This window comes from Eleutherodactylus coqui, chromosome 6 (genome assembly GCF_035609145.1).
Source record: "Eleutherodactylus coqui strain aEleCoq1 chromosome 6, aEleCoq1.hap1, whole genome shotgun sequence".
Classification (NCBI taxonomy): domain Eukaryota; kingdom Metazoa; phylum Chordata; class Amphibia; order Anura; family Eleutherodactylidae; genus Eleutherodactylus; species Eleutherodactylus coqui.
In genome coordinates this window covers 163,148,438-163,173,853 of record NC_089842.1, presented here as the reverse complement: position 1 = coordinate 163,173,853, position 25,416 = coordinate 163,148,438, and the positions used below count along the sequence as shown (strand labels likewise).

At 44.2% G+C, this 25,416-nt stretch overlaps 1 protein-coding gene across 1 annotated transcript; it reads right to left on the bottom strand.

The window, feature by feature from the left end:
• On the bottom strand, positions 1-25,416 carry LOC136631531 (tumor necrosis factor alpha-induced protein 2-like). Its single transcript, XM_066605813.1, has 11 exons — positions 25,263-25,416; positions 22,819-23,434; positions 10,136-10,250; positions 7,692-7,814; positions 7,485-7,585; positions 6,192-6,290; positions 5,969-6,095; positions 5,588-5,704; positions 3,904-4,059; positions 2,900-3,021; positions 1-668 (listed from the first exon to the last, which is right to left on the bottom strand). The coding sequence occupies exons 1-11, from the start codon at positions 25,408-25,410 to the stop codon at positions 281-283; spliced, it is 2,112 nt and encodes a 703-aa protein (XP_066461910.1). The 5' UTR covers positions 25,411-25,416; the 3' UTR covers positions 1-280.

The window sequence follows — 25,416 nt, the reverse complement described above, 5'->3', positions numbered from 1 at the left end:
TAAAGTTATATAACATCGTATTACACAATAATTAAGCTATATTTACATAAAAGCAGAAAACCACTTTGACCTTATGGAATGATAATTTTGTTAGACAGGAAAGGAAATCACCAGTGACGACCTTCATGTTGCAGGCAGGCACAGGTAGAGCATCTATCGAATGTGAGGGCCCACCAAATAGTGCTCTATACCTCACCTTCCTAGATCAATGTAGCCCCAGGAAAATGAGATATTGAAGTTGGTTACAGCCAATGTTTTAAATGCAGTTTGTATAAATCTTTCAGATTGTATTGGTGTACCTACTGTGATCCCACATCATTCTACGAGCATTTACATTAGAAATCTTAAAAGCTGGGTTGTGAGGATAGAATTTAGGTGGAGTATCCACATTGAGCTTCTTGCACCAAAAATGAACGACCATGTTGCGAATGAACTTCATAGTCACATAGATTTCAAAGACACTATTGTTTAGGCAATTCCTCCTATGTCCATTATTATTGCACAGCAGCCATTGAGAGGAAAATGGCTTAATAAAGGAAAAAAATGGTGAGCTGTTGGTGCCGTTAGTCCCGCTTGTTCTTCTATGTTCAATTTGTTTCAGAGCTGACACTGCCTGATGTCTATCAATGTTTCCTTTAATATGCAAGATGGCAATGATGTGTTCTTTGCTGTAGGAAGACAAGTATGTGAGATATGAGAACATGTTAATATTGACTTTATGAACCCAACAGATTACAGTTTAACTTGTTCACTCTTTGTTTCACTTGACGATAAAAAGCACATGATGTGATGTGTGTTATCATGCTCTATTAACCAAATTTACGCCAAGTGGTCCTTAAAGGTAAACTACATTATGAGGCTCAAAGGAGAGTGAATGTAGAATCCGGGGAGCTTTGTTTCATAGTCACTAGGTGTCCCATTCCTGTGTTTTGTCCCTGTGAAATTGGCGCATACACAGTTTGACTCTTTTTGGACACCTCTGTTCATGCACTCTCCCATTCATCTCTATGGGAGAGCATGCGCACAGAACTGCCTAAAAAGAGTCACTCTGTCTGTCTGCATCAACTTCACGTAGCCACAGCACAGGAGCGGGGCACTCCGTGAGCATGAAGCACAGCACCCCAAACTTCCTGTTTGCTAAAACTTTGAATATTTTAATCGATTGAAAGATTATCTTTGCATGTAAATGGGCCTTTAGTGTATGGGACTCAGGTTCACTTTTAAAGGGGTTTTCTGGGGATTCATAACTGATGACCTATCTTGAGGATAGGCCATCAATATGCAGTGGAGCCGGAAATCCACTTTAGGGTCAGAGCCAGAAGTGTAATAGAAGGTATTACTCCCATTGATTTCATTGGGAGTGATGCCTTCTATTACACTTTTGGCACTGACTCCAATGCAGACATTTAGTTCAGCTGCATTGACCGCAGGACAAAGGCTAAAATGATCAGCAGGATTCCAAGCAACAGAACCTCGCCGATCAAGTATTGATGACCTATCCTGAGGATAATACATCAATAGTAAATGCCCCGAAAACCCTGTGTGTGTGAATTAAAGGCAGTTGCAATTCCACTGCTCCCATGATTGCCTGGTCTAGAGAAGCAGACCCAACACAGCCCATTAAGTGACAATTAACACTGAAAAAGGACATAATTCCTCTGTACAAGATCCAGTTACAATGTGAAACTACATTATAAACATAAATGAGAAAATAAAATCCCCTATGTTTTTTTCTGAAAAAAGTTAAATAGAATACAAATAAATTAAACACTGACACCTTTAAAAAAAATGCCTATCAACCATTGAATTGGCCAAATTACGCTACACTAAAAAGGGCAGTTTAACAGGGCAGAAGACCAAGCAAACTTAATTTCAACGCTATGACTATAGCTTCTCTTAGCACTTTGATTCAAAACTTAGGCCTTCAGTGCATTCCATCCACATCAGACCCTCGCTCCTTCCTTCGCCCATGCACTATTCACTTTCTTAGGGCTTAAACAGATGGGCGCGATTCTGTCCCATTATGCGGCCATGAAAGTCACAGCCACATAACGGGATGAAACAAAACCATTGATTTCTAGCGGGATTCTTGCGCGTTAATAGTATGTACAAGAAAAGATAAAACTTTCCATATTTTCACTTTTCAAACTCGCGCGCAATAGCGCAGAGTTTAAATGCTCTGAAAAAAAACACGGTTCATGCATAACTGCACTCAATAGCAGTGTGCATAGCTGGTATACGCCTATCTGAAGAAGCCCTTAACCATTTCCAATCCACTGTCTGTCTGACTGTCTAACCCTTTCCAATCCACTGTCAGAAAACATCCAGCAGGGTATTCTTACTGTAGATTACTGGCCGATCTGTTGTTGGGGGCCTCTCCAGCATGTCACATACAACAGTACTGGCTCTAGCCAGCAGATGGCACCATTGTATAATGGCAGAAAGAGAAAACCCCCTAGGAAACCCTGAATCCAAAACTGGATTGAAAAGGGTTAAACCACCTCAAATCATCTGATTCTACAGTGAAACACAAAACTCACTCGTATTCTTCAAACTGCTTTTTAGATTAAAGGGGATATTTCACTCAAGGTTTTACCTGTCTTGCAGACACCTCAGCTGCAACTCAGTCCTGAAATGAATAGCATTGGGTGGCCGAGCAGGAGCACCAGCACTCCATTCCCTTCAATGGGACCTCCAGAATTAGCTAAGCTGACTAGCCAAATTCTCAATGAGTGGACAGTAGAGTAGAAACTTAGCCAGGCAGCAATCATGTCTCCCCTTTCCCTTATTCAGTCTACATTATAAATCAGATCTTTTAAAAAAAAGATATAGGTGTGGTTCCTCTTTAATGCGAGTCAGGGAATTGCAGAAGTTGCACCAGAAATATTTTTCCTCTTACCACATGTCTGTGTACTCCTTGGCTAATTCAGAAATTGCATATATAATTTCTTGTAGATTCTCAAGTTTTATGATTTCTGCAAGTTTTTCAAGCAAAGGATTTAACCAGGTTTCTTGGGATCCCTGTGAATAAAAAAAATGATAACTACTTTAGTGTTATATTTGTGTAGACCAATAATTTAGTTTCAGTAATAAAATCTCATGCTCTTGCAAAATTTTGCTTGCCTGTTACCTCGGGACAAGGAGACCTCCAGGGCTCTGCTGGATTTCTAGTTTTTTCAGACCATGCCAACCAGATAGCATTGTTATGATCCATTTGGTTTCCTTGTGTATAAATCCCTCAGCAGTATTTTTTATTACCATACCTTTCATTCATGTTTGTTGAATGTGAGGATGAGTAATTCAAGGAACATTTAGACCCAGTTCTTCCAAAGCATATAGGTGTTTATTTAAAGCAGTCCATCCTTACATTGCAAACGTAGCCCATAAGCATAACCTTATACATCTTCACAGTGAACAAAATGTGTGATCCAACTTGAGTCAAATGGTGCCTTTTGTATGTATACTTGGTTAACACAAACACACAAGAGCTGCTTTTGGAGCAGCTGCTTGACATTGAATGCAACTATTAAGGAGCATTACAGCAGCGATTTTCACCAGACGGTTGGAATCTGTCTGGGGGTTCTGTAACAGGTATTGAAAACTAACTTTGGTGTTCGTTTGACAAGGGTTCTGTTTGTTTCCATAGGATAGTGCAGTTGAGTGTGTTATTCTATACTCCAAAAATAATAGAAATGATCAAAACCCTTGTCAAATGGACACCAAAGTGACAGCAAACAGTTCCATTCATTTCCATTCGGGGGTTCCTTCACAATACTATTTTCAGCACCTGTGACAAAACTCCCAGACAGAATCCTATAGTTCAAAAGATGCTGTGAGAATTATTTACCTACTATTTGTATTCCCAAATCCTTTGTTATTGGTGTTATCCCTTTAACCTCTTACTTTGTTTGAAAAGAAGCTCTTGATGTGGATTGAGTTTCCAACCATTTGGGCTGCTACAGTTCGGAGTTGAATAGGGTTTTCAAATCGTACAGGTTTCTCCATAAGTCGTGCGATGTATTCTAGGACCACTTGGAAATGAATCTTGCCAATCACAACCTAAACAGAAAAGGTGAGATATTGTGGAATTATTATACCACTGGGCTGTCTTGTAGGAACGTAATTGCCGACTACGCTGCTTCAAAGCATTTCCACTTGGTTCATGTTATCTTTATTTGTATAAAGTCCCCTCCAAGGAAATGGCTGAGAATTATGGAAGTCATGAAGGGGTATTCCAGGCATAGACTAACATTTTAAAATCAAATGTACATCATCACAATAAGTCCTTTAGTAATAGGCTGCTTATACCTAGTCAAGTTACTGTCTTAATTTTCTATCTGTCATGTGAACCTATGCCTGAAAAATATCTTCACTTCCTCTGACAAATTGTCCGCATTTGCTACTCCCTCCTACCCCTCTGTCCATCGCCTCCAACATCCTGTGAGCAATGCATGATGGGAGGGCAGGGGTGGAAGTTCTGTGCTGTATTGCTCATGTGCAGTTCAGAGTGCTGGAAGCTCCTGTCTGTCTGCTTTAGCAGGTTTTCTCCGAGTGAGAAGAAGGTTGGTGCTAGTAAGTTTTAGGACCTGTGAACTGTAGGCGGAGCTACAGTGCTGGCCGGTAAACAAGGTCTATGCATGCTGGGAGTTGTAGGTAAAGGTGCATTTACACGGCAAGATGATCACTCAAAATTTGCTCAAATGGCAGTTTGAGTGACAGTTTTGAACGATCACTTTGCATAAGCTCTTAAGTAGCTAATTAGCTACTTAAGAGCTTATTAGTGTGTAAATTAAGGCTCCCACTGTTTGCAAAAGACAGTGGGAGTGCTGTCTTCAGCAAACAGCTGCTTTGTTCTCAGAGCTCTCAGCTGGTATCCCGCTGAGCTGATAGCGAGGAGGACAGCAGGAGCTGCTTCATTCTTGGAGCTATAGTGGAGCGCTCCGTGTGGGATACCAGCTGAAAGAATGCTATCAGCTGGTATCCCGCTGAAAACTCAGCGTGTGGTGCTGATAAAGCTCATCGCTCATTTTTAGCTTGCTAGAAATCAGCAATGAACGAATAGTGCACGATGGCTGAGCATTTAGACACAACTATTGCTCAAAAGATGGCTTTTGAGCGAATTTTGAGTGATAATCATTGTGTCAAAATGGGCCTTTACAGTCTGTTGTTGTGTTTTTTTTACTATGAAAGTGATGCATGTAAACACAGTGGCAGATAGGCATGGGACAAAGAAGAATTTGCCACAGAGAGATAGATTGGCCTGGTATTTTTTCCCCCTTCAACTCTTCCATGACCAATAGTTCTCTACCTTCTTGTTCCTCTATAAAAGGGAGCCCTGCATAGGTTCTAATCAACAAATAGCAAAGGGACCGACTAGGACTTCTTCTCTAAGGGCCCCGTGGCAGCCTCTTGTGCTGTCTATAGTTCATACACCCTTGCTCCCAGGGATGTGACCCTCCTGACATTTCTGATTTGAAATATCAATAAGATGACAAGGAATTATCACCTCTGTAGATGCATTTGCGTTTTTTTTCTTAACTTTTTTCCGCATTCTCATTAATATGAATCTACAGTAAAGGACTCTTACCTGGAAACAAGGTTTGCATAGGGGCTTCAAAGTAGTAACATATGATTTTACATATTGCATAATATCTGGAAAGTTTTGCTTTCGATTTTTTCCATGATGCAGTTTCCTAAAACAAGACTAGAAAGACGAAAAAATTATGTTGCATGCAATTTGTGAACAACTTGTTTTCTGCCTCTTGTCTTATTGATATGTTTATCACATGAGAGTTGCATGAAGTTTTTGTAAAAATTGCAAGTGTAGTATATGCCAATGTAATGCAACTTGGTGAAGGAGGCCTCAATATAATGTTTTTTAATGTTTTAATAGCCTCTCAATATTTTATTGGGTCGCATAGTAAGTTGTGCCCTTGGACTATTTTTACAAATGCCAGGAGGTACTTACTTTCAGCTTCTTAAACATATCTTGTACTAGTGCATCACATAGAAGAGTCTCCAAATTTTGAAGGACAAGCCCCAGATTTTCCTTCAATCTCCCTTCCAGATTTAAATCTTTGTTGTCAAGAAGGCTCCTGTTAAAAAGTAATAAGCTGGTTATAGTGTTTTATTGCTTTGTCTTACCTGGTACAGCTACAAATGACTTAGAAAATGGTACAAATAGTATTTACCTGAATGACTGATTGCAATTGACATTGGCAATAGTAATAGCCCTAAAAGAATTCTGCTTTTTTTTCTTCTGTGTGTATTCAACAACCAGACTCTGGTATCTAGAACCGAGAAGTGAGTGTAAAAATTTGTAAAGCCTGCTGCTAATTGGATATAAAAGATCACATGACACAAGGTGCTTACAGATATGGTTTAATCATATCATACACAAGTGGAACATAAAAATGTCAAAATATTCTGTGAGTGATAGGCAAATTTCACACACAGCATAAAAATTATGCTGTGAATCTGCAATAAAATTCCACCCAAAAATCCACAATGAAATTTGCATATGTGAAATTTGGATTTCATGGTTGATTGTGATGTTAAATTTAGCAGTAATGAATGAAATCAACTGTGAAAGTCTTTGGCATTTCCGCAACATATAGAGCATGCTAGAGATTTTTTTCTGCTTTGAGCAAAAGAGGTTTGTTAAAATTGATTCTCACATTGCATTCTCTTATATGCAGAAGTGCTGGCCCCATTGAAAGCAATGGGCATGGAGCTTCGGTCACGCGCATTTTTAACATGCGTGGAGCGTTTTTTTTGCGCACATAGGTACGCAAAAAACAATGCTCGTCTGACTGAGCCCTGAGGGTTCTTTCACACAGGCGTATTTTTCATCAGTATTTTGTGAGCCAAAACCAGGAGTGGGTCCAAAATATGGAATAAATGCAAATCGTTCCATAAGGGCGCCCACCCACTGGCGATTTTTTTCCCTGCGAAATTCGCAGCATTTTTTTCTCTGCAGGGGTCTATGGGACTTGTAATGTTAAAATCGCGATTTCGCGGTAAATTGCGATTTTGCGCGATCGCGATTTTAACATTACAAGTCCCATAGACCACTGCAGAGAAAAAAATGCTGCGAATTTCGCAGGGAAAAAAATCGCCAGTGGGTGGGTGCCCTTATACTTTTTCCCTGTAGGTGCAACTGCTGGTTTTAGCTCACAAAATACTGATGAAAACTACTCCAGTGTGAAGGAGCCCTTAGGGTGTATTCAGGTGTGGAGCTTATGTTGCAGATTTTTACCATCACTACTACAAAACCATAGCCATATGCAGCAGATTTTGTCAAATTCTGGTAATGCTGCAATATCTTGCTGTAAATTTGCAGTGGTCAGGGTAAAAAAAAAAAATCACTTGATCGCTGCATTTGAATATATGGAACAATATTTCCCAAACCGGGTTCTGTGAAAGTCGAGGGTCGAAGTTTCTAGGCTTCCACTGATTGATTTTTTGGTACCAGAAATATGTACCTTATAAGAAATTTCTGTAGCTCCTGTCCCAGATGTGATGCTATCTTGAGAGAGATTTCCTGAGATATCTCTGCTGCTTTCTGGATGCTGTCATGATAAATCTGTTAAAAATGCATTAAACAAGGTTAAGATATTTGGGGGAGAAGATGCAATAATGTAAGATTTTAGAAAAGAACACAACATAATGCAATGGGATAAAAAGTGCACCTGGGCGACATCCATCTGTAGTTTAGACTGGTAGTATCTTCCTACTTTTGCGGGTTCTTTCCCATTCTTCCACCTCTTTTCTTGAAGATTTAGACTATTTTCCAAGAATGTCTCCAGTGTATTCTTCAGAAGAGGAGAGAACAATAAAAAAAATGTTTCCATAGAGTTAAAGGGGATTCTAGTTTATGTAAATAAACCATTATTACTGTGCAATCAAAGTTCTGAAACTTTCTAATTACGACATTGCAGGCGAGAAAAGGTGGAGCTGCTCATAGCAAACAATCAGATTCCAAGTCTTATTTTTCAGAAGCTCTTAAATTAAAGAAGCAATCAAATTGGTTGCTACGGGCTAATATTCTACTTTTCCTTTACATATAGTAACATAGTATGTGAGGCCGAATGAAGACAATGTCCATCTAGTCCAGCTTGTTTATCCTCCTGTGTTGTTGATCCAGAGGAAGGCAAAAAAAAAACAAGAGCAGGAGCCAATTAGCCCTTTTGGGGGGAAAATTCCTTCCTGACTCCCCAATGGCAATCAGACCAGTACCAGTGTTACTAATTTTTCCCTTTGTGTTTCCAAGATCTTTTTGTTGCCTGTGATTTGTACTGTTTCTTATATAAAAATACCTTATCTTTTTTTGCTTCCTTGTGTTGATTTGGTTCTGCTGTTACTCAGTGTTGCTGTGGCGAGATCTGAGCAAAATCAGTCTCCTTCCTCCTATGGCAGTTGCTAATATCGTCTCTTATTACTTCCCTTGCAGATGGGCAACATAGAATATTTAGTAGCGAAGTTATATACTGTGACTTCCACAGTATGCTTTCCCTTAGAAACCAAACTGGGCAGAAAGATATTTCTGTTGGCTGCTCTGCATGAATGTCACACCACAGCTGCAACGGGGCCCAGGGCCGGACGGCCTCATCCCTCGATTGTGGCCCCTGACTTCAGTTTTCTTTGCTGCCAGACTTGTCACAAAATTCAGCCGGCCAATAAGCAGAGACATGCCAACCTCTCTCTGCCTCCCTGCCATGACTTTGAGGCCGCATCCATATAGGCGCAATGCGACAGTGCTACAAATCGCATGTATATAGAGCCCATGATTTCCTATGGGTTCTTCCACACGAGCGATGTTTTGTAGCCTGCAACACTGCAAGACTACAAAATTGCTGCATGCTCTTTACAGACGCGTTTTTTTTTTTGTAGCCCATGTTTCCCTATGGAGCCTTTCTATGTGTTGCATTGCACGAAAACTCCATTTTCGTGTGGTGTGATGCAACTTTTACAGTAGTAAGTCCTACTTTAAAAGCCCTAAAATAAGCCCTAGCTGCAGAAAAAAAGCAAAAAAATAATAATACATCACCTAAGAAGTGCTATCAGCTCTGGCGCGTCTTCTTCCCTGAGGTTGCCTGTTGCTTGTCTTCAGTATTCTGCCAGCCCTTCCTGGATTGGAGGATCAAAATCCATGCCTCCAGGAAGGGCTGGCTGTGATTGGTTTACGAGCGCCATGGCTCAGCCAATCAAAGCCGGCTCTCCATGAAGCAATTACAGCCATTCATTAACACTTTCTCTGTTTTTACTGTACTGGTAGCCCTTAAGGGTTTTTCCAAGACCCCCACAAATTTAATGAAATCCATGCAATTTTACATTATTGAGATTTGTGTCCTTTCTTTTTTTCTTTCTGTTTTACAAAATTTGACAAAAATACGAAAAAAAATCTTTCTGAAATGTATTTTATACATTTTTTTGCCAGCTATTTGTACCAATTAAAGAGGTACTCTCATGACAACCATTCTATGTGCCCTATTAGGATGTATGAGAGACATGGAAAACAGGTTATCAGTGTGTGCTGGCAGAAGAAATCCAGATGATGCAAAGCCGTGACCATCGTGGAGTAGAGGAATGTAATTTATTCTTCCGAATATTGTTGAACACAGTGCATTTCGGCATCAAGCCATGCACTGTGTTCACCAATGTTCGATTCAATAAATAATAATGTGATGATATTTGGTTAAATAAATAATATCCCTCTGCTCCACTGTGGTCATGGTCTTGCATCTTCTAGATTTTCCTTGCCCGTGCCCATTGACAACCTATCTGTTTTCCATGTTTCTCTTCTTCTTCTATTTGACAGTTAATGCTCTGTGTCTCAAGACCAGGTCCAGAGCAGCAGCAGTCCTTAATATGATTTCCAGAGTGTTGTGCCTTGATATTGCAAAACTTACTAAGGTGAGCATATATCTTAATGGCATATATTATATCTATATCCAACTTGTGTCTACAATGTCACACTATAGGAGTGCCTTCTACATTTTTCTCTTTCAGCGATATTTTTAAATGTGGACTCTTTAGTAGGAGTCTGCTCAGGACTCCTTACTAAGAGGCAGAATGAGGCATTTCATGTATTGTGCAGAATCTGCTTTAGAACAGTTTGCATACAGGATCCTACCGCTTCCCAGTTGATGAAATTTCTCTCAAGCTTCCGAATTATTCTTGGTGGCAGAAGACTTTCCAGCTTGGATTCATCTATGTGTCCTTGTATAGCTGGGTCTCTCAAGATTGTTCTAAATTGAGGAGAAAAGGACGTAATTCATGATTAGTACAAGTGTAAAAATTGCTCAACTTGTTATGTGTGTGATCTGCAATATTAAATAGGCACTGGATGGTTATGATATGGGGGTGACATGACTTACTGGGCTTATCACTATTATTGGGTGCACTGTGGTATCTAAAAAGGGGCATGTGAATTAATATTTCATCACCTGCTATGCCTGCCCCACTTTATCATTAAAAAACTTGGGAGGTGTGCCAACAATGTTTCGTTTACAGGGATATAGCATATGCCCCAAGTGTTGAATTCTGGGAGTGGAATACTAAAAAGCTCTCTCCATAGTCAGGGTATTTAGATACAGTGATAGGGCTAGGGACTACATCTGTGCCTTAGGAGATGGAAGACCTAGGTACACCTCTGTGATTTGGTGACTTCATAAAAAACATTGTTTTAGTTGTCACATAGTTTGTAAAGCTGAAGAAAAAACATATGTCCATCCAGTTCAGCCTATATTCCCAAATATTGATCTAGAGAAAGGCAAAAAACACCAATTTTCCCCATTTCAGTGAAAAAATTCCTTCCCGACATCAATCTGGCAATCAGAATAATCCCTGGATCACCGACCCTTCTGAAGTTATTAGTGATTATAACATATAATATTGTATCCGGCTTTAATTTTTTTAAAGAGAATTCTGCATACTGCATTGGCTAGTAATTGAACCCAAGCCACCTGCATGGTAGGCAAGAAGTCTACCACTGAACCACCAATGGTTGGACATACTTGTCATGTACTGATCCTAAAATACATCCTGTATTATACCTCAGTGTTGCACTCACTATTCTGCTGGTTAGATACAGTCAAAAAAATCTCAGCAACACACCCTTCAACAGCTTAACTAAACTCTTATAAAGCTGAGGTACAGATGACCGTGTAGTGCCTGGAGACCAGGTCAAGGTATGTGCAGATACTGGAGCAGCTGTTAATGCTGGACAATTTAAGCTCTGAAGCCCGTAGAAGTGGAAATGAAAATCTAGATCAGGGGTACTCAACTACTTTTTATAAAGGTCCATTCACCTGGATTTACCATCAGGTAAAGGTCCAGCTGCCTCAGGTTATGAGAATTAAAACAAAGCACATCACTGTAATTGTGTACACTCATTGTCAAAAAACATCAAGCAGCTTGTAGGAGTTGTCATTTTTGCTGCTGTAACTCATCTAACAGCCCTAAAATGGTTCCACTGTTGGCCTATAAAAAGGCTCTCAGAGATTACTTGTGTGTAGTGGACCTCTTTTTCTGCTTGTGTAGAGCTTATTAACCACTAGACATGCCTCAAAGACGCAATCAAAGAGATTTCACCCAGCAAAGAGTTTGAGAGGGGACACGTTATTGTAATGCTAGAAGCTGGATAGTTGTATCAACGAATCGACAAGCACCTGGGCCGTTCTAACCAGACTGTTAGGAGCTGTTGGGACCAGTGGTTGCCTGAGGGCTCTCACACAAAGTGACCAGGCTCTTGAGGCCTTCGAGAAGCCGCCAGCAGAGAGGGTTATCTGATCGTCTAGCAAGCAAGAGCAACTCCAACTGTTTCGTTGTTCGTAATGCAGAGACAGGTGGCACCATTGTTACAGGTCCCTGTGTCTGTCAGTAGCATTTCCAGGCTGAATGATATTTGGTCTCATGGCACCCATTACTTGTACTACCTTTGACACCCACTGACTGTCACCTCCATTTGCAGTGATGTCGTGAACAACAAAACTGCACTGCTACGAAATAGAAGTGGGTTGTCTTAGTATAGGCACTGATGATGGCCATTGTCAGTAGATCTAGGGATGAGCACCTCAATCCTACCTCTTTGCTGTGGAGTGGCACAGTGCCTCATCGCTGGTGTGATGGGGGCTATCACATACAACAGCCAGTCACCTGGCTGTTGTATGTGATGGCCCCCATCACACCAGTAGTGGTAAGTGGGATAATGATAGCTCAGCGATTTGTTTAGGACATCCTGCAGCCACATGAGTTCCTCTCATAGCAGGGCTTCCAAGTGGCATTTTCCAGCACGATAATGCTCGGCCGCACACAGCAACGGTGTCACAGAAATGCCTCCATAATACTGCCAAACTTCTGTGGCCTACCCGGTCGCCAGATTTATCGCCAATAGAACATGTATCGGAGCATCTGGGACGCCAACTTCTACAGGCTACAAGAAGAAAAAGAGTTACAGCAGCACTTCAAAAGTTCAGTCACACCACTGGTGCAAGGCACTATGCAATAGCCCAGTTAGGGTCTCGACTCCCCGGGTCCACCGTTGGTCATCAATGCAGAACAGGCTGTTACAACAAATGTCGACCAACATGCCGCAGGATACCATATTGAGTCTGTATGCCTCCATGCCTGCCTGTATACACATCTTGCATCTAAGCTAGAAGCGGTACAACAGGGTACTAGAGTCTCCATGCCCGCCCGTATCCCAACTTGCAGCTAAGCTAGAGGAGGTACAACAGGGTACTAGAGCCGCCATGCCCGCCTGTATCAGATCTTGCATCCCAGCTAGAGGCGGTACAGCAGGGTACTATGGCCTCGATTCAAGTGTTTAGTTTTTCCATAATAAATACGGAAATATATCTTTGTCTGATATTATATTAACTTATATCAAAGTTACAATGAAACATATAACATTTCATTTGATATCGACAACTCCTTCTATAGGCTTGGGCTTGATTTTTTTTGACAATAAGTGTGTAAATTGTAGTACAATTACAGGAATGCCAAATGTATTGTTTTTTTTCATGTTTCATTACTTCTGTGTTATAGAACACTCAACTTGCCATATTTCAAGAGCCGTAATTTATCTATAGCTCCTATACCCCTGATCACGCCAGAGTTCTGGTGAAACATGTTAGGGGAAGCTGTTCTTTTAGCACTGAGCCTCATGTAGTTTATCCTGCTATGCTTATGTTAGGCTCAGTTTATCTGGGAGGCTTTATCACATATGCTGTCAGTTTATGCAGAGATCTAATCACTTGCTGAATCAAAATACTAACGACCACCTGTCCGTGAGTGAGCGAGTTACATGCTCCGCCCCATATCACATGACTGTGATGTCATCAAAGGTCCTTCATCCCCAGTGAATGAGTTACATGCTCCGCCCCAAATCACATGACGGTGGCGTCATCACAGGTCCTGTAAGCACATGGCTGCTGTCCGGCTAGGTATTAAAATTTCATAGCAACTGAGTCTGCGGGGGTTTATAGGGGATAGAATACTAACGAACACCTACAGCAGCTCTGTGCTTACAGGACCTAGTGGGCTCTTGAGCCCCCCAAATTTATGTTCGCATTAGCATTAGGCTGACAGCCATCCAGTTAGGCCCTGAGGTATATAAAGATGTTATTAACATGAGGGTCATAGCTGAGTTATAGCTGCTTCTCCTGACAGCAAGGGTTCAGTCAGTTGATGGCAGTGGTTTGGATACAGACCATTGTTCATCAGTTGAGTACTCCTGGTCTAGATTATATCAACACAGTATCAGTACAAAATAAAGGGGTGACCTGCCCCACAATCAACATTTAGGATTCACTGAGAAAACCCACGACTTGTTTGATGAAAAATTAAAAATTAACTTTTAATAGTGAGTTCCACTTTTTTAAATATTCTTATTAAAAGTTAATTTTTCATTTTTCATCAAACAAGTCGTGGGTTTTCTCAGTGAATCCTGTAAGTTGTACAGTTAACCCTTCTGTCTCAGTGAATAATACAATCAACATTTAGCACCTATCAACAGAATAGGTAATTGTCTGATCGCTGGGACCCCCACAATCCTAGAATGGCATTCCTGAAAAGCCAGTTCCTCCTCTCTGCATGACTGCAGTGCAGAGAAGTGTGAATCAAGCGGTGGTCAAGGATGTGTCCTACCTAGAGATGAGCGAACGTACTCGTCCGAGCTTGATGCTCGGGCAAATATTAGCGTGTTCGGGATGCTCGTTACTCTTAACTAGTACCACGCAATGTTCGGGTTACTTTCAGTTTCCTGTCTGAGACGTTAGCGCGCTTTTCTGGCCAATTGAAAGACAGGGAAGGCATTACAACTTCCCCCTGTGATGTTCCAGCCCTATACCACCCCCCTGCTGTGAATGGCTGGGGAGATCAGATGTCACCCGAGTATAAAAGTCTGCCCCTCCCGCGGCTCGCCTCAGATGCCTTGTGAGATAGCTGAGGGACAGTGCTGCTGGTGCCGGAGCTGCTGTAGGGAGAGCGTTAGGAGTTAGTGTAGGCTTCAAGAACCCCAACGGTCCTTCTTAGGGCCACATCTAACAGTGTGCAGTACCGTGGAGGCTGCCTTTTGCAGTGGTGCACATTTTTTTTTTTTGTATATCGGCCGTGCAGAGCATTGCGCCCTGCAGTAATTATACAGGGACAGAAGTGGTGGTTAGGCAGGGAGAGTGGTAGGAGTGAGTGTAGGCTTCAAGAACCCCAACGGTCCTTCTTAGGGCCACATTTAACCGTGTGCAGTACTGTGCAGGCTGCTGTTAGCAGTGTTGCATTTTTTTTTTTTCAAAATCGGCTGTGCAGAGCATTGCGTCCTGCACTAATACTACAGGGACAGAATTGTGTAGGCAGGGCCAGAAGACATATATTATTGATTGAATATAGTCAGTGGGCCTTTTCTTTAAAAAAAAAGGGAAACATTCTATTTGGCCTGCCTCTGACAGTCCTCAGCGTTCTGGGTACGTGTGTGGTGGGTGCAGAACGTAAATAAATCATACGCAGCCAGCTACGTTTAACAGCAGGCTTGCGCCAATTTATTTCCTGCCTGGGAAAAATCATCGCTCTGCTGCACTTCATATAACACTGCAGTTCTGTGGAACACATTTCTTATCTGATTGAATATAGTCAGTGGGCCTTCCCTTTAAAAAAAAAAGGGAAACATTCTATTTGGCCTGCCTCTGACAGTCCTCAGCGTTCTGGGTACGTGTGTGGTGGGTGGAGAACGTAAAGAAATCATACGCAGCCAGCTACGTTTAACAGCAGGCTTGCGCCAATTTATTTCCTGCCTGGGAAAAATCACCGCTCTGCTGCACTTCATATAACACTGCGGTTCTGTGGAACACATTTCTTATCTGATTGAATATAGTCAGTGGGCCTTCCCTTTAAAAAAAAAAAGGGAAACATTCTATTTGGCCTGCCTCTGACAGTCCTCAGCGTTCTGGGTACGTGTGTGGTGGGTGGAGAACGTAAAGAAATCATACGCAGCCAGCTACGTTTAACAGCAGGCTTGCGCCAATTTATTTCCTGCCTGGGAAAAATCACCGCTCTGCTGCACTTCATATAACACTGCAGTTCTGTGGAACACATTTCTTATCTGATTGAATATAGTCAGTGGGCCTTCCCTTTAAAAAAAAAAAGGGAAACATTCTATTTGGCCTGCCTCTGACAGTCCTCAGCATTCTGGGTACGTGTGTGGTGGGTGGAGAACGTAAAGAAATCATACGCAGCCAGCTATGTTTAACAGCAGGCTTGCGCCAATTTATTTCCTGGCTGGGAAAAATCACCGCTCTGCTGCACTTCATATAACACTGCAGTTCTGTGGAACACATTTCTTATCTGATTGAATATAGTCAGTGGGCCTTCCCTTTAAAAAAAAAAAGGGAAACATTCTATTTGGCCTGCCTCTGACAGTCCTCAGCGTTCTGGGTACGTGTGTGGTGGGTGGAGAACGTAAAGAAATCATACGCAGCCAGCTACGTTTAACAGCAGGCTTGCGCCAATTTATTTCCTGCCTGGGAAAAATCACCACTCTGCTGCACTTCATATAACACTGCAGTTCTGTGGAACACATTTCTTATCTGATTGAATATAGTCAGTGGGCCTTCCCTTTAAAAAAAAAAGGGAAACATTCTATTTGGCATGCCTCTGACAGTCCTCAGCGTTCTGGATACGTGTGTGGTGGGTGCAGAACGTAAATAAATCATACGCAGCCAGCTATGTTTAACAGCAGGCTTGCGCCAATTTATTTCCTGGCTGGGAAAAATCACCGCTCTGCTGCACTTCATATAACACTGCAGTTCTGTGGAACACATTTCTTATCTGATTGAATATAGTCAGTGGGCCTTCCCTTTAAAAAAAAAAGGGGAAACATTCTATTTGGCCTGCCTCTGACAGTCCTCAGCGTTCTGGGTACGTGTGTGGTGGGTGGAGAACGTAAAGAAATCATACGCAGCCAGCTACGTTTAACAGCAGGCTTGCGCCAATTTATTTCCTGCCTGGGAAAAATCACCGCTCTGCTGCACTTCATATAACACTGCAGTTCTGTGGAACACATTTCTTATCTGATTGAATATAGTCAGTGGGCCGTCCCTTTAAAAAAAAAAAAGGGAAACATTCTATTTGGCCTGCATCTGACAGTCCTCAGCGTTCTGGGTACGTGTGTGGTGGGTGGAGTACGTAAACAAAAATCATACGCAGCCAGCTACGTTTAACAGCAGGCTTGCGCCAATTTATTTCCTGCCTGGGAAATCACCGCTCTGCTGTAGTTAATAACTCTGCAACACTGCAGTTCTGTGACACATTTGCAGGGCCAGAAGACATATTTATTATTGATTGAATATACGCAGTGGGCCTTTCCTTGAAAAAAAAGGGAAAACATTCTATTTGGCCTGCCTCTGACAGTCCTCAGCGTTCTGGGTACGTGTGTGGTGGGTGGAGAACGTAAACAAAAATCATACGCAGCCAGCTAAGTTTAACAGCAGGCTTGCGCTAATTTATTTCCTGCCTGGGAAATCAAATCACTGGTAATACACCATGCTGAGGGGTAGGGGTAGGCCTATAGGACGTGGACGCGGGCGAGGACGCGGAGGCCCAAGTCAGGGTGTGGGCACAGGCTGAGCCAGTGCGGTGGCCAGGGGTAGAGGCAGGGCCAGACCGAATAATCCACCAACTGGTTCCCAAAGCGCCCCCTCGCGCCATGCCACCCAGCAGAGGTCAAGGTGCTCTACGGTGTGGCAGTTTTTCACAGAGACGCCTGACGACCGACGAACAGTGGTGTGCAACCTTTGTCGCGCCAAGATCAGCTGGGGAGGCACCACCAACAGCATGCGCAGGCATATGATGGCCAAGCACCCTACAAGGTGGGACGATGCCCGTTCACCGCCTCCGGTTTGCACCACTGCCTCTCCCCCTGTGCCCCAACCTGCCACTGAGATCCAACCCCCCTCTGAGGACACAGGCACTACCGTCTCCTGGCCTGCACCCACACCCTCACCTCCGCTGTCCTCGGCCCCATCCAGCAATGTCTCTCAGCGTAGCGTCCAGACGTCGCTAGCGCCACAGTTTGAGCGCAAGCGCAAGTACGACGCCGCGCACCCGCACGCTCAAGCGTTAAACGTGCACATTGTAAAATTGATCAGCCTAGAGATGCTGCCGTATAGGCTTGTGGAAACGGAGGCTTTCAAAAGCATGATGGCGGCGACGGCCCCGCGCTACTCAGTTCCCAGTCGCCAGTACTTTTCCCGATGTGCCGTCCCAGGCCTGCACGACCACGTCTCCCGCAACATTGTACGCGCCCTCACCAACGCGGTTACTGCCAAGGTCCACTTAACAACAGACACGTGGACAAGCACAGGCGGGCAGGGCCACTATATCTCCCTGACGGCACATTGGGTGAATTTAGTGGAGGCTGGGACAGAGTCAGAGCCTGGGACCGCTCACGTCCTACCCACCCCCCGAATTGCGTGCCCCAGCTCGGTGGTGGTATCTGCGGGGGTGTATGCTTCCTCCACTAAACCACCCTCCTCCTACGCAACCTCTGTCTCGCAATCAAGATGTGTCAGCAGCAGCAGCACGTCGCCAGAAGTCGGTGTCACACGGCGTGGCAGCACAGCGGTGGGCAAGCGTCAGCAGGCCGTGCTGAAACTACTCAGCTTAGGAGATAAGAGGCACACGGCCCACGAACTGCTGCAGGGTCTGACAGAGCAGACCGACCGCTGGCTTGCGCCGCTGAGCCTCCAACCGGGCATGGTCGTGTGTAACAACGGCCGTAACCTGGTGGCGGCTCTGCAGCTCGGCAGCCTCACGCACGTGCCATGCCTGGCCCATGTCTTTAATTTGGTGGTTCAGCGCTTTCTGAAAAGCTACCCCCACTTGTCATACCTGCTCGGAAAGGTGCGCCAGCTCTGCGCACATTTCCGCAAATCCCACACGCACGCTGCCACCCTGCGGACCCTGCAACATCGGTTTAATCTGCCAGTGCACCGACTGCTGTGCGACGTGCCCACACGGTGGAACTCTACGCTCCACATGTTGGCCAGACTCTATGAGCAGCGTAGAGCTATAGTGGAATACCAACTCCAACTTGCGCGGCGCAGTGGGAGTCAGCCTCCTCAGTTATTTACAGAAGAGTGGGCCTGGTTGGCAGCCATCTGCCAGGTCCTTGGAAAATTTGAGGAGTCTACCCAGATGGTGAGCGGCGATGCTGCAATCATTAGCGTCACCATTCCTCTGCTATGCCTCTTGAGAAGTTTCCTGCAAAGCATAAAGGCAGACGCTTTGGAATCAGAAACGGAGGCGGGGGAAGACAGTATGTCGCTGGATAGTCAGAGCAACCTCATCTCTATATCTCAGCGCGTTGAGGAGGAGGGGGAGGAGCATGAGGAGGAGGGGGAAGAGACAGCTTGGCCCACTGCTGAGGGGACAGATGCTGCTTGCCTGTCATCCTTTCAGCGTGTATGGCCAGAGGAGGAGGAGGAGGAGGAGGAGGATCCTGAAAGTGATCTTCCGAGTGAGGACAGCCATGTGTTGCGTACAGGTACCCTGGCACACATGGCTGACTTCATGTTAGGATGCCTTTCTCGTGACCCTCGCGTTACACGCATTCTGGCCACTACGGATTACTGGGTGTACACACTGCTCGATCCACGGTATAAGGAGAGCCTTTGCACTCTCATTCCCGAAGAGGAAAGGGGTTCGAGAATGATGCTATACCACAGGGCGCTGGTGGACAAACTGATGGTAAACTTCCCATCCGACAGCGCTAGTGGCAGAAGGCGCAGTTCCGAGGGCCAGGTAGCAGGGGAGGCGCAGAGATCAGGCAGCATGTACAGCGCAGGCAGGGGAACATTCTCCAAGGCCTTTGGCAGCTTTATGGCTCCCCAGCAAGACTGTGTCACCGGTCCCCAGTCAAGGCTGAGTTGGCGGGAGCACTGTAAAAGGATGGTGACGGAGTACGTAGCCGATTGCAGCACCGTCCTCGGTGACGCCTCTGCCCCCTACAACTACTGGGTGTTGAAGCTGGACACGTGGCCTGAACTCGCGCTGTATGCCCTGGAGGTGCTTGCTTGTCCTGCGGCTAGCGTCTTGTCAGAGAGGGTGTTTAGTGCGGCTGGGGGAATCATCACAGATAAGCGTACCCGCCTGTCAACCGACAGTGCCGACAGGCTTACACTCATCAAGATGAACAAAGCCTGGATTTCCCCAGACTTCTCTTCCCCACCAGCGGACAGCAGCGATACCTAAGCAATACGTAGGCTGCACCCGCGGATGGAAGCATCGTTCTCTCTCACCATCCAAAACGGGGACATTTCTGCTTCATCAATCTGTGTATAATATTCCTCCTCCTGCTCCTCCTCCTGAAATCTCACGTAATCACGCCGAACGGGCAATTTTTCTTAGGGCCACAAGGCTCACTCATATAATTTTTCTAAACAATTTTTATACGTTTCAATGCTCTTAAAAGCGTTGAAACTTTAACTTGAACCAATTTTTCATTCAACTGGGCTGCCTCCAGGCCTAGTTACCACTTAAGCCACATTAACCAAAGCGATTAATGGGTTTCACCTGCCATCTTGGTTGGGCATGGCCAATTTTTTCTGAGGTACATTAGTACTGTTGGTACACCAATTTTTTTGGGCCCTCACCTACAGTGTAATCATAGTAATTTCTATGTTCTTCGCCTGCACTCATGGTACAGAAAGGTGTGTGGGGTTGGCCTACACTTTAGCTACATAAATGTAACTGGGGCCTTGTCTATACTGCAGCTACTGAAATGTGAAAGAGACTGTTATCTCCCTAAACTGCTGCAATGGGAATTTTACTGGGGCCTGTCTTGAGTGCTACTATTACTGAAATGGAACTAAGACTGCGCTCCCCCTATACTGCTGCTAGTGATATGTTAGTGGGGCCTGTCCCTAATGCTACCGCTGAAATGTTAATAATTCTGGGCTCTGCCTATACCGCTGCTAATGGTATGTCACTGGGGTGTGGAAACAGAGGCTTCACAAAGACATGATGGCGGCGAGGCCATTTCCCACCAACGCTGTTACTGTTAAGGTGCATATAACCACGGACACGTGTAGAGGACACATAGTGCCTCCAAAACATCCCCCTCCTCCTCCAACAATGAAAACATTCTTGGCAAATACCTTTGCATTGGTCCGTCTGGTGGCAGTCCAAGAATTTCACCTTTAACGACACAACAAGAGAGCACCACCACCATCCCCCCGCCACGGCCCACTTAATCCTGGCCACATTCCGAAAACCAACTACATAAAACCGCGCTACCAGGTCCGCAGTCACCACCACATTACCACCAACGAGGTTACTGTTAAGGTACATATTACCAGTCAGACTGGGGCATGCAGAGTGGGCCGAAGCCCACCTGTATTAAGCACGACATTACTACCTCAGCTGTGTTGGGCAATGCAATGGGATATTTTTATGTACCGCCGGTGGCTTCCTGGCACCCACCCATGCTGTGGGTCCACAGGGAGTTATAAATGCATCTGTTTCCACTTCTAAAGAACCCCAGTCTGACTGGGGCATGCAGTGTGGGCCGAAGCCCACCTGTATTAAGCACGACATTACTACCTCAGCTGTGTTGGGCAATGCAATGGGATATTTTTATGTACCGCCGGTGGCTTCCTGGCACCCAGCCATGCTGTGGGTCCACAGGGAATTATAAATGCATCTGTTTCCACTTCTAAAGAACCCCAGTCTGACTGGGGCATGCAGTGTGGGCCAAAGCCCACCTGTATTAAGCACGACATTACTACCTCAGCTGTGTTGGGCAATGCAATGGGATATTTTTATGTACCGCCGGTGGCTTCCTGGCACCCACCCGTGCTGTGGGTCCACAGGGAATTATAAATGCATCTGTTTCCACTTCTAAAGAACCCCAGTCTGACTGGGGCATGCAGTGTGGGCCGAAGCCCACCTGCATTAAGCACGACATTACTACCTCAGCTGTGTTGGGCAATGCAATGGGATATTTTTATGTACCACCGGTGGGTTCCAGGGAGCCACCCATGCTGTGGGTCCACAGGGAATTATAAATGCATCTGTTTCCACTTCTAAAGAACCCCAGTCAGACTGGGGCATGCAGTGTGGGCCGAAGCCCACCTGCATTAAGCACGACATTACTACCTCAGCTGTGTTGGGCAATGCAATGGGATATTTTTATGTACCGCCGGTGGGTACCAGGGAGCCACCCATGCTGTCGGTCCACAGGGACTTCACAATAGGGAGTTGTGCCTGCCTGTGTCTATGAATTAAAAACCGCGGTCTGACTGGGGCATGCAGACACCTTGACAGAATGAATAGTGTGTGGCACATAGGTTCCCCATTGCTATGCCCACGTGTGCAGCTCCTGATGGCGGTGGCACAGGATTATATTTCTTATTGCTTCTGTACAGCATTGTGGGCTATCGCCCCGCCCCTTTTAAAGAGGGTCGCTGCCTAGCTGTGCCAACCCTCTGCAGTGTGTACCTGCGGTTCCTCCTCATGGCAGACGCACTTATAAATAGACATGAGGGTGGTGTGGCATGAGGGCAGCTGAAGGCTGCGCAGGGACACTTTGGTGTGCGCTGTGGACACTGGGTCGTGCGGGGGGGTTGGGCAGCATGTAACCCAGGAGAAGTGGCAGCGGAGTGTCATGCAGGCAGTGATTGTGCTTTGTTGGAGATAGTGTGGTGCTTAGCTAAGGTATGCATTGCTAATGAGGGCTTTTCAGAAGTGAAAGTTGTTGGGAGGGGGGGGCCCCACTCTTGCCGGTATTGTGGCTTAAGAAGTGGGACCTGTGAACTTGAGATGCAGCCCAACATGTAGCCCCTCGCCTACCCTATCCGTTGCTGTGTCGTTCCCATCACTTTCTTGAATTGCCCAGATTTTCACACATGAAAACCTTAGCGAGCATCGGCGAAATACAAAAATGCTCGGGTCGCCCATTGACTTCAATGGGGTTCGTTATTCGAAACGAACCCTCGAGCATCGCGATAATTTCGTCCCGAGTAACGAGCACCCGAGCATTTTGGTGCTCGCTCATCTCTAGTCCTACCATTCCATTCAATGTCTAACGGGCTGGAAGAAACAGCCCAGTGCTATACTTGTCTATCTCTGTCATTCCCACGGATTTTGGTTAGAGCAGCGCTACATATGTTCAACCCCCGCTATATTTAAGCTCCTCCTCTCAATCCACATTTATCACCTATTCTGTGAATAGGTGGTAAATGTAGATTGTGAGACAACCTCTTTAATATACAGTATAATAGTGTATATAGTAATATATACTGTGCACATAATAGTTGAACTCACTGTGGGTATAGGTTGTGTATCCAGCATAGCAGAAAATAAGTATCTTCCTCAGTAAGTTCATATTCTGTAATGGATCCAAGCTCTGACATGAAATTCTTATGATAATATTGTGTGTATAGGTTACATGCATTAAATTCTGCTGTGTAGTGTGGGCTGAGATTCTTGACCACGTGGATTAAGTCGTTTTTGAAGGTCTTCCCAAGATTACAAAATTTTTGTGACAAGCAGGAGCTGCTTCTATTGGTTGGGATTCTGTGAGCTTTACTAATCTGTTGAGACACTGATTCCTCTATGCATTTCATCCATTTCTCTTTCCATTTTCGTGGCTGTCTTTGGTTCTGCCCTGTGATATCGTCATGTTTGAGGATTTTGGCATCTTCTTTTTCTTGTTTTTGTATGGCTTTTATGGCTTCGATGAGCGAATCCCCTGGGATCTGGACAATAGAATCTAGTATGACTTGACACATTTCTTTTTCCAGGCTCTCATAAAGGGAGTCGATGTCCTTTGTCTTGCTGTGTAGGGGCACATTATCGGAAACCGTGTTCTCTATGACGATCAGCTCTTTAACGGCTTGATAAAACCTTTTCTGCTGAATCAGCATCTGAATAGATTCGGCTGTTCAGGAGAAACACTTCCAGTTATTCAAGTATTTTATACTTAAAGGGGTTTTTCAAGTTGAATTTCTGTACTTCCCCCTGCTCTAATATATCAAATAAACATATACCCAACTCTCTCTGCTACTGTTGTGTCCTGCGCCGCTGCTCCGTTTACCCTCTGATATCACACTTACAGGCTGCATTTCCGCCCAGTTTACGGTATGTCAGGGACGCTGCAGCCAATAACAGAGCTGCGGAGGTACGGAAGATCAGACACCGGTGCGAGACACAGGAGAGGTGAGTATATGCTTGTGTGATATGTTAGAGCATGGGGAGTTGGTTGTACAGAAATTCTACAACCCAGAAAATCCCTTTAACTTAAAGGCATACTCTTACTATTGACAATGTTATGGCACACCCATTAGATACATTAAACATCTTTAAAAGGAAAAGGTCCCTACCCAGGAATTGGGATACTATGACCCTAGTTGTGTTAAAGGAGTTGTACAGGATTAGCAAAACAGGGCTGCTTTCTTCCAAAAACAGTGTCACACCTGTCCAGAGGTTCTGTGCAGTATTGTCACTCTGGTCTATTCAATTCCATGGAGTTGAGCTGTAATAACGGTCACAACAATTCAACAGTTGTGAAACTTTTTTTGGAATTAAGTCACCCTGTTTTGCTAGTCCTGTGTAATCCCTTTAAGGGACCTTTCAAACATGCAGAATTGTTTCGCAGAATGCAGTGGAATTTGCTGTCCTGTGGAAAATTCCACATCAAAATCAGCATTCTAAAGAGTGCATTTTCATGTGAAATTGAAAATGGCTAAATTCTGTCAATGTGCTCTCTGACATTCATGGACACTGCACATTTGTGGACATTTCTGCAGGGTTGTGTATAGACAATGGTTGTTAGTGTCTTAGGGAAACTCTACTTCTGCTTCCTCCGCAATTTGCTCATTGAGAGAGAGCTAAAACAATCTTGTGTAGCATAAAGAAAGAGTTAGCTATAGCAGTTCTATAAAATATAGGTAAACCTTACCAAACTGCTAAGAACAACCAAAACTTTTTACATGCACCAACATCCTACGGCTAAATTCACATGGTGAACTCTATATCGGGCCAAATTTATAGTGCTTGCCAAAGTGCGTTTTTCATACTGATGTGCCTGGCTTTGCTTCTGTGAAATTGTATTCCTCAGGCACATGTTTCAGATCACAAGTTGTTTTCCATTTATTTCAATGGCAAAACATCACATTAAAAGGTGCATGCACATCGCACGGCATGTGAGTGCCATGCCATGTCCTTTAATGGGCGAGGCATTCTTGGGTGGATTGAGGCTTGAAGGTATCATGCAAATGGGGATTCAAATGTTGGGACGTATGGTCTTCTACCTGCTGACACCTAAATTCAAGTACAAGGTCAGAAGGTAAGGGCTTGTTCTAACTTGCTTTTATCTCAGTTTTGGATTTCCGTCTCTGTTCTGTTTTTGAAGTAGAGAAACAGAAGTAGAACAGAAATAAAGCAGACTGCGCTATTTGTTCCATTAAAAAAACAAAAAGAAACAGAAGTAAATGGAAACAGTTAACTTTTTTAAAAAAACTATTGAAATCAGTAGGTAAAAAAATTGAAACATTTATTTCTGTTTAAATTCTGCTTTTGTTTTTCAAAAACGGAACAGCCAGATAGAATTCAAACAGAAATAGCAAAAGCTGATATGAACGAGCCCTTAAAATTTATTTTCCAGAAAGTCATGGTACTGGGGGTGCCAAACCAGTGGATGTACATTATAGATATACTGTAGGTACAAAGAGGTTTAGTGTGCTATGCTTACTGTTACCATATCTTACCTTCAGGAATATTAGCTCTTGCAGAAGTGAAGAAATTCTGCAGCCATTTCAGTCCACCTCTCTTTTTCACCCCTGAGGAGCTGGGATCATTGATATCTTTTGGGGTATTTCCAAGCTGCTCACTTTTCTTCTGTCCTTTGTCCTTCATTATTTA

Bases quoted from the DNA above. Each gene is read 5' to 3' on its own strand.
- LOC136631531 (XM_066605813.1), bottom strand. From the start codon at position 25,410: ATGAAGGACAAAGGACAGAAGAAAAGTGAGCAGCTTGGAAATACCCCA. The intron at 6,291-7,484 runs GTACATATTTCT...TCTCGGTTCTAG, and splicing joins CTACAGAAATTTCTTATAAG to ATACCAGAGTCTGGTTGTTG. The intron at 669-2,899 runs GTAAGAGGAAAA...GTCTTCCTACAG, and splicing joins AAGGAGTACACAGACATGTG to CAAAGAACACATCATTGCCA.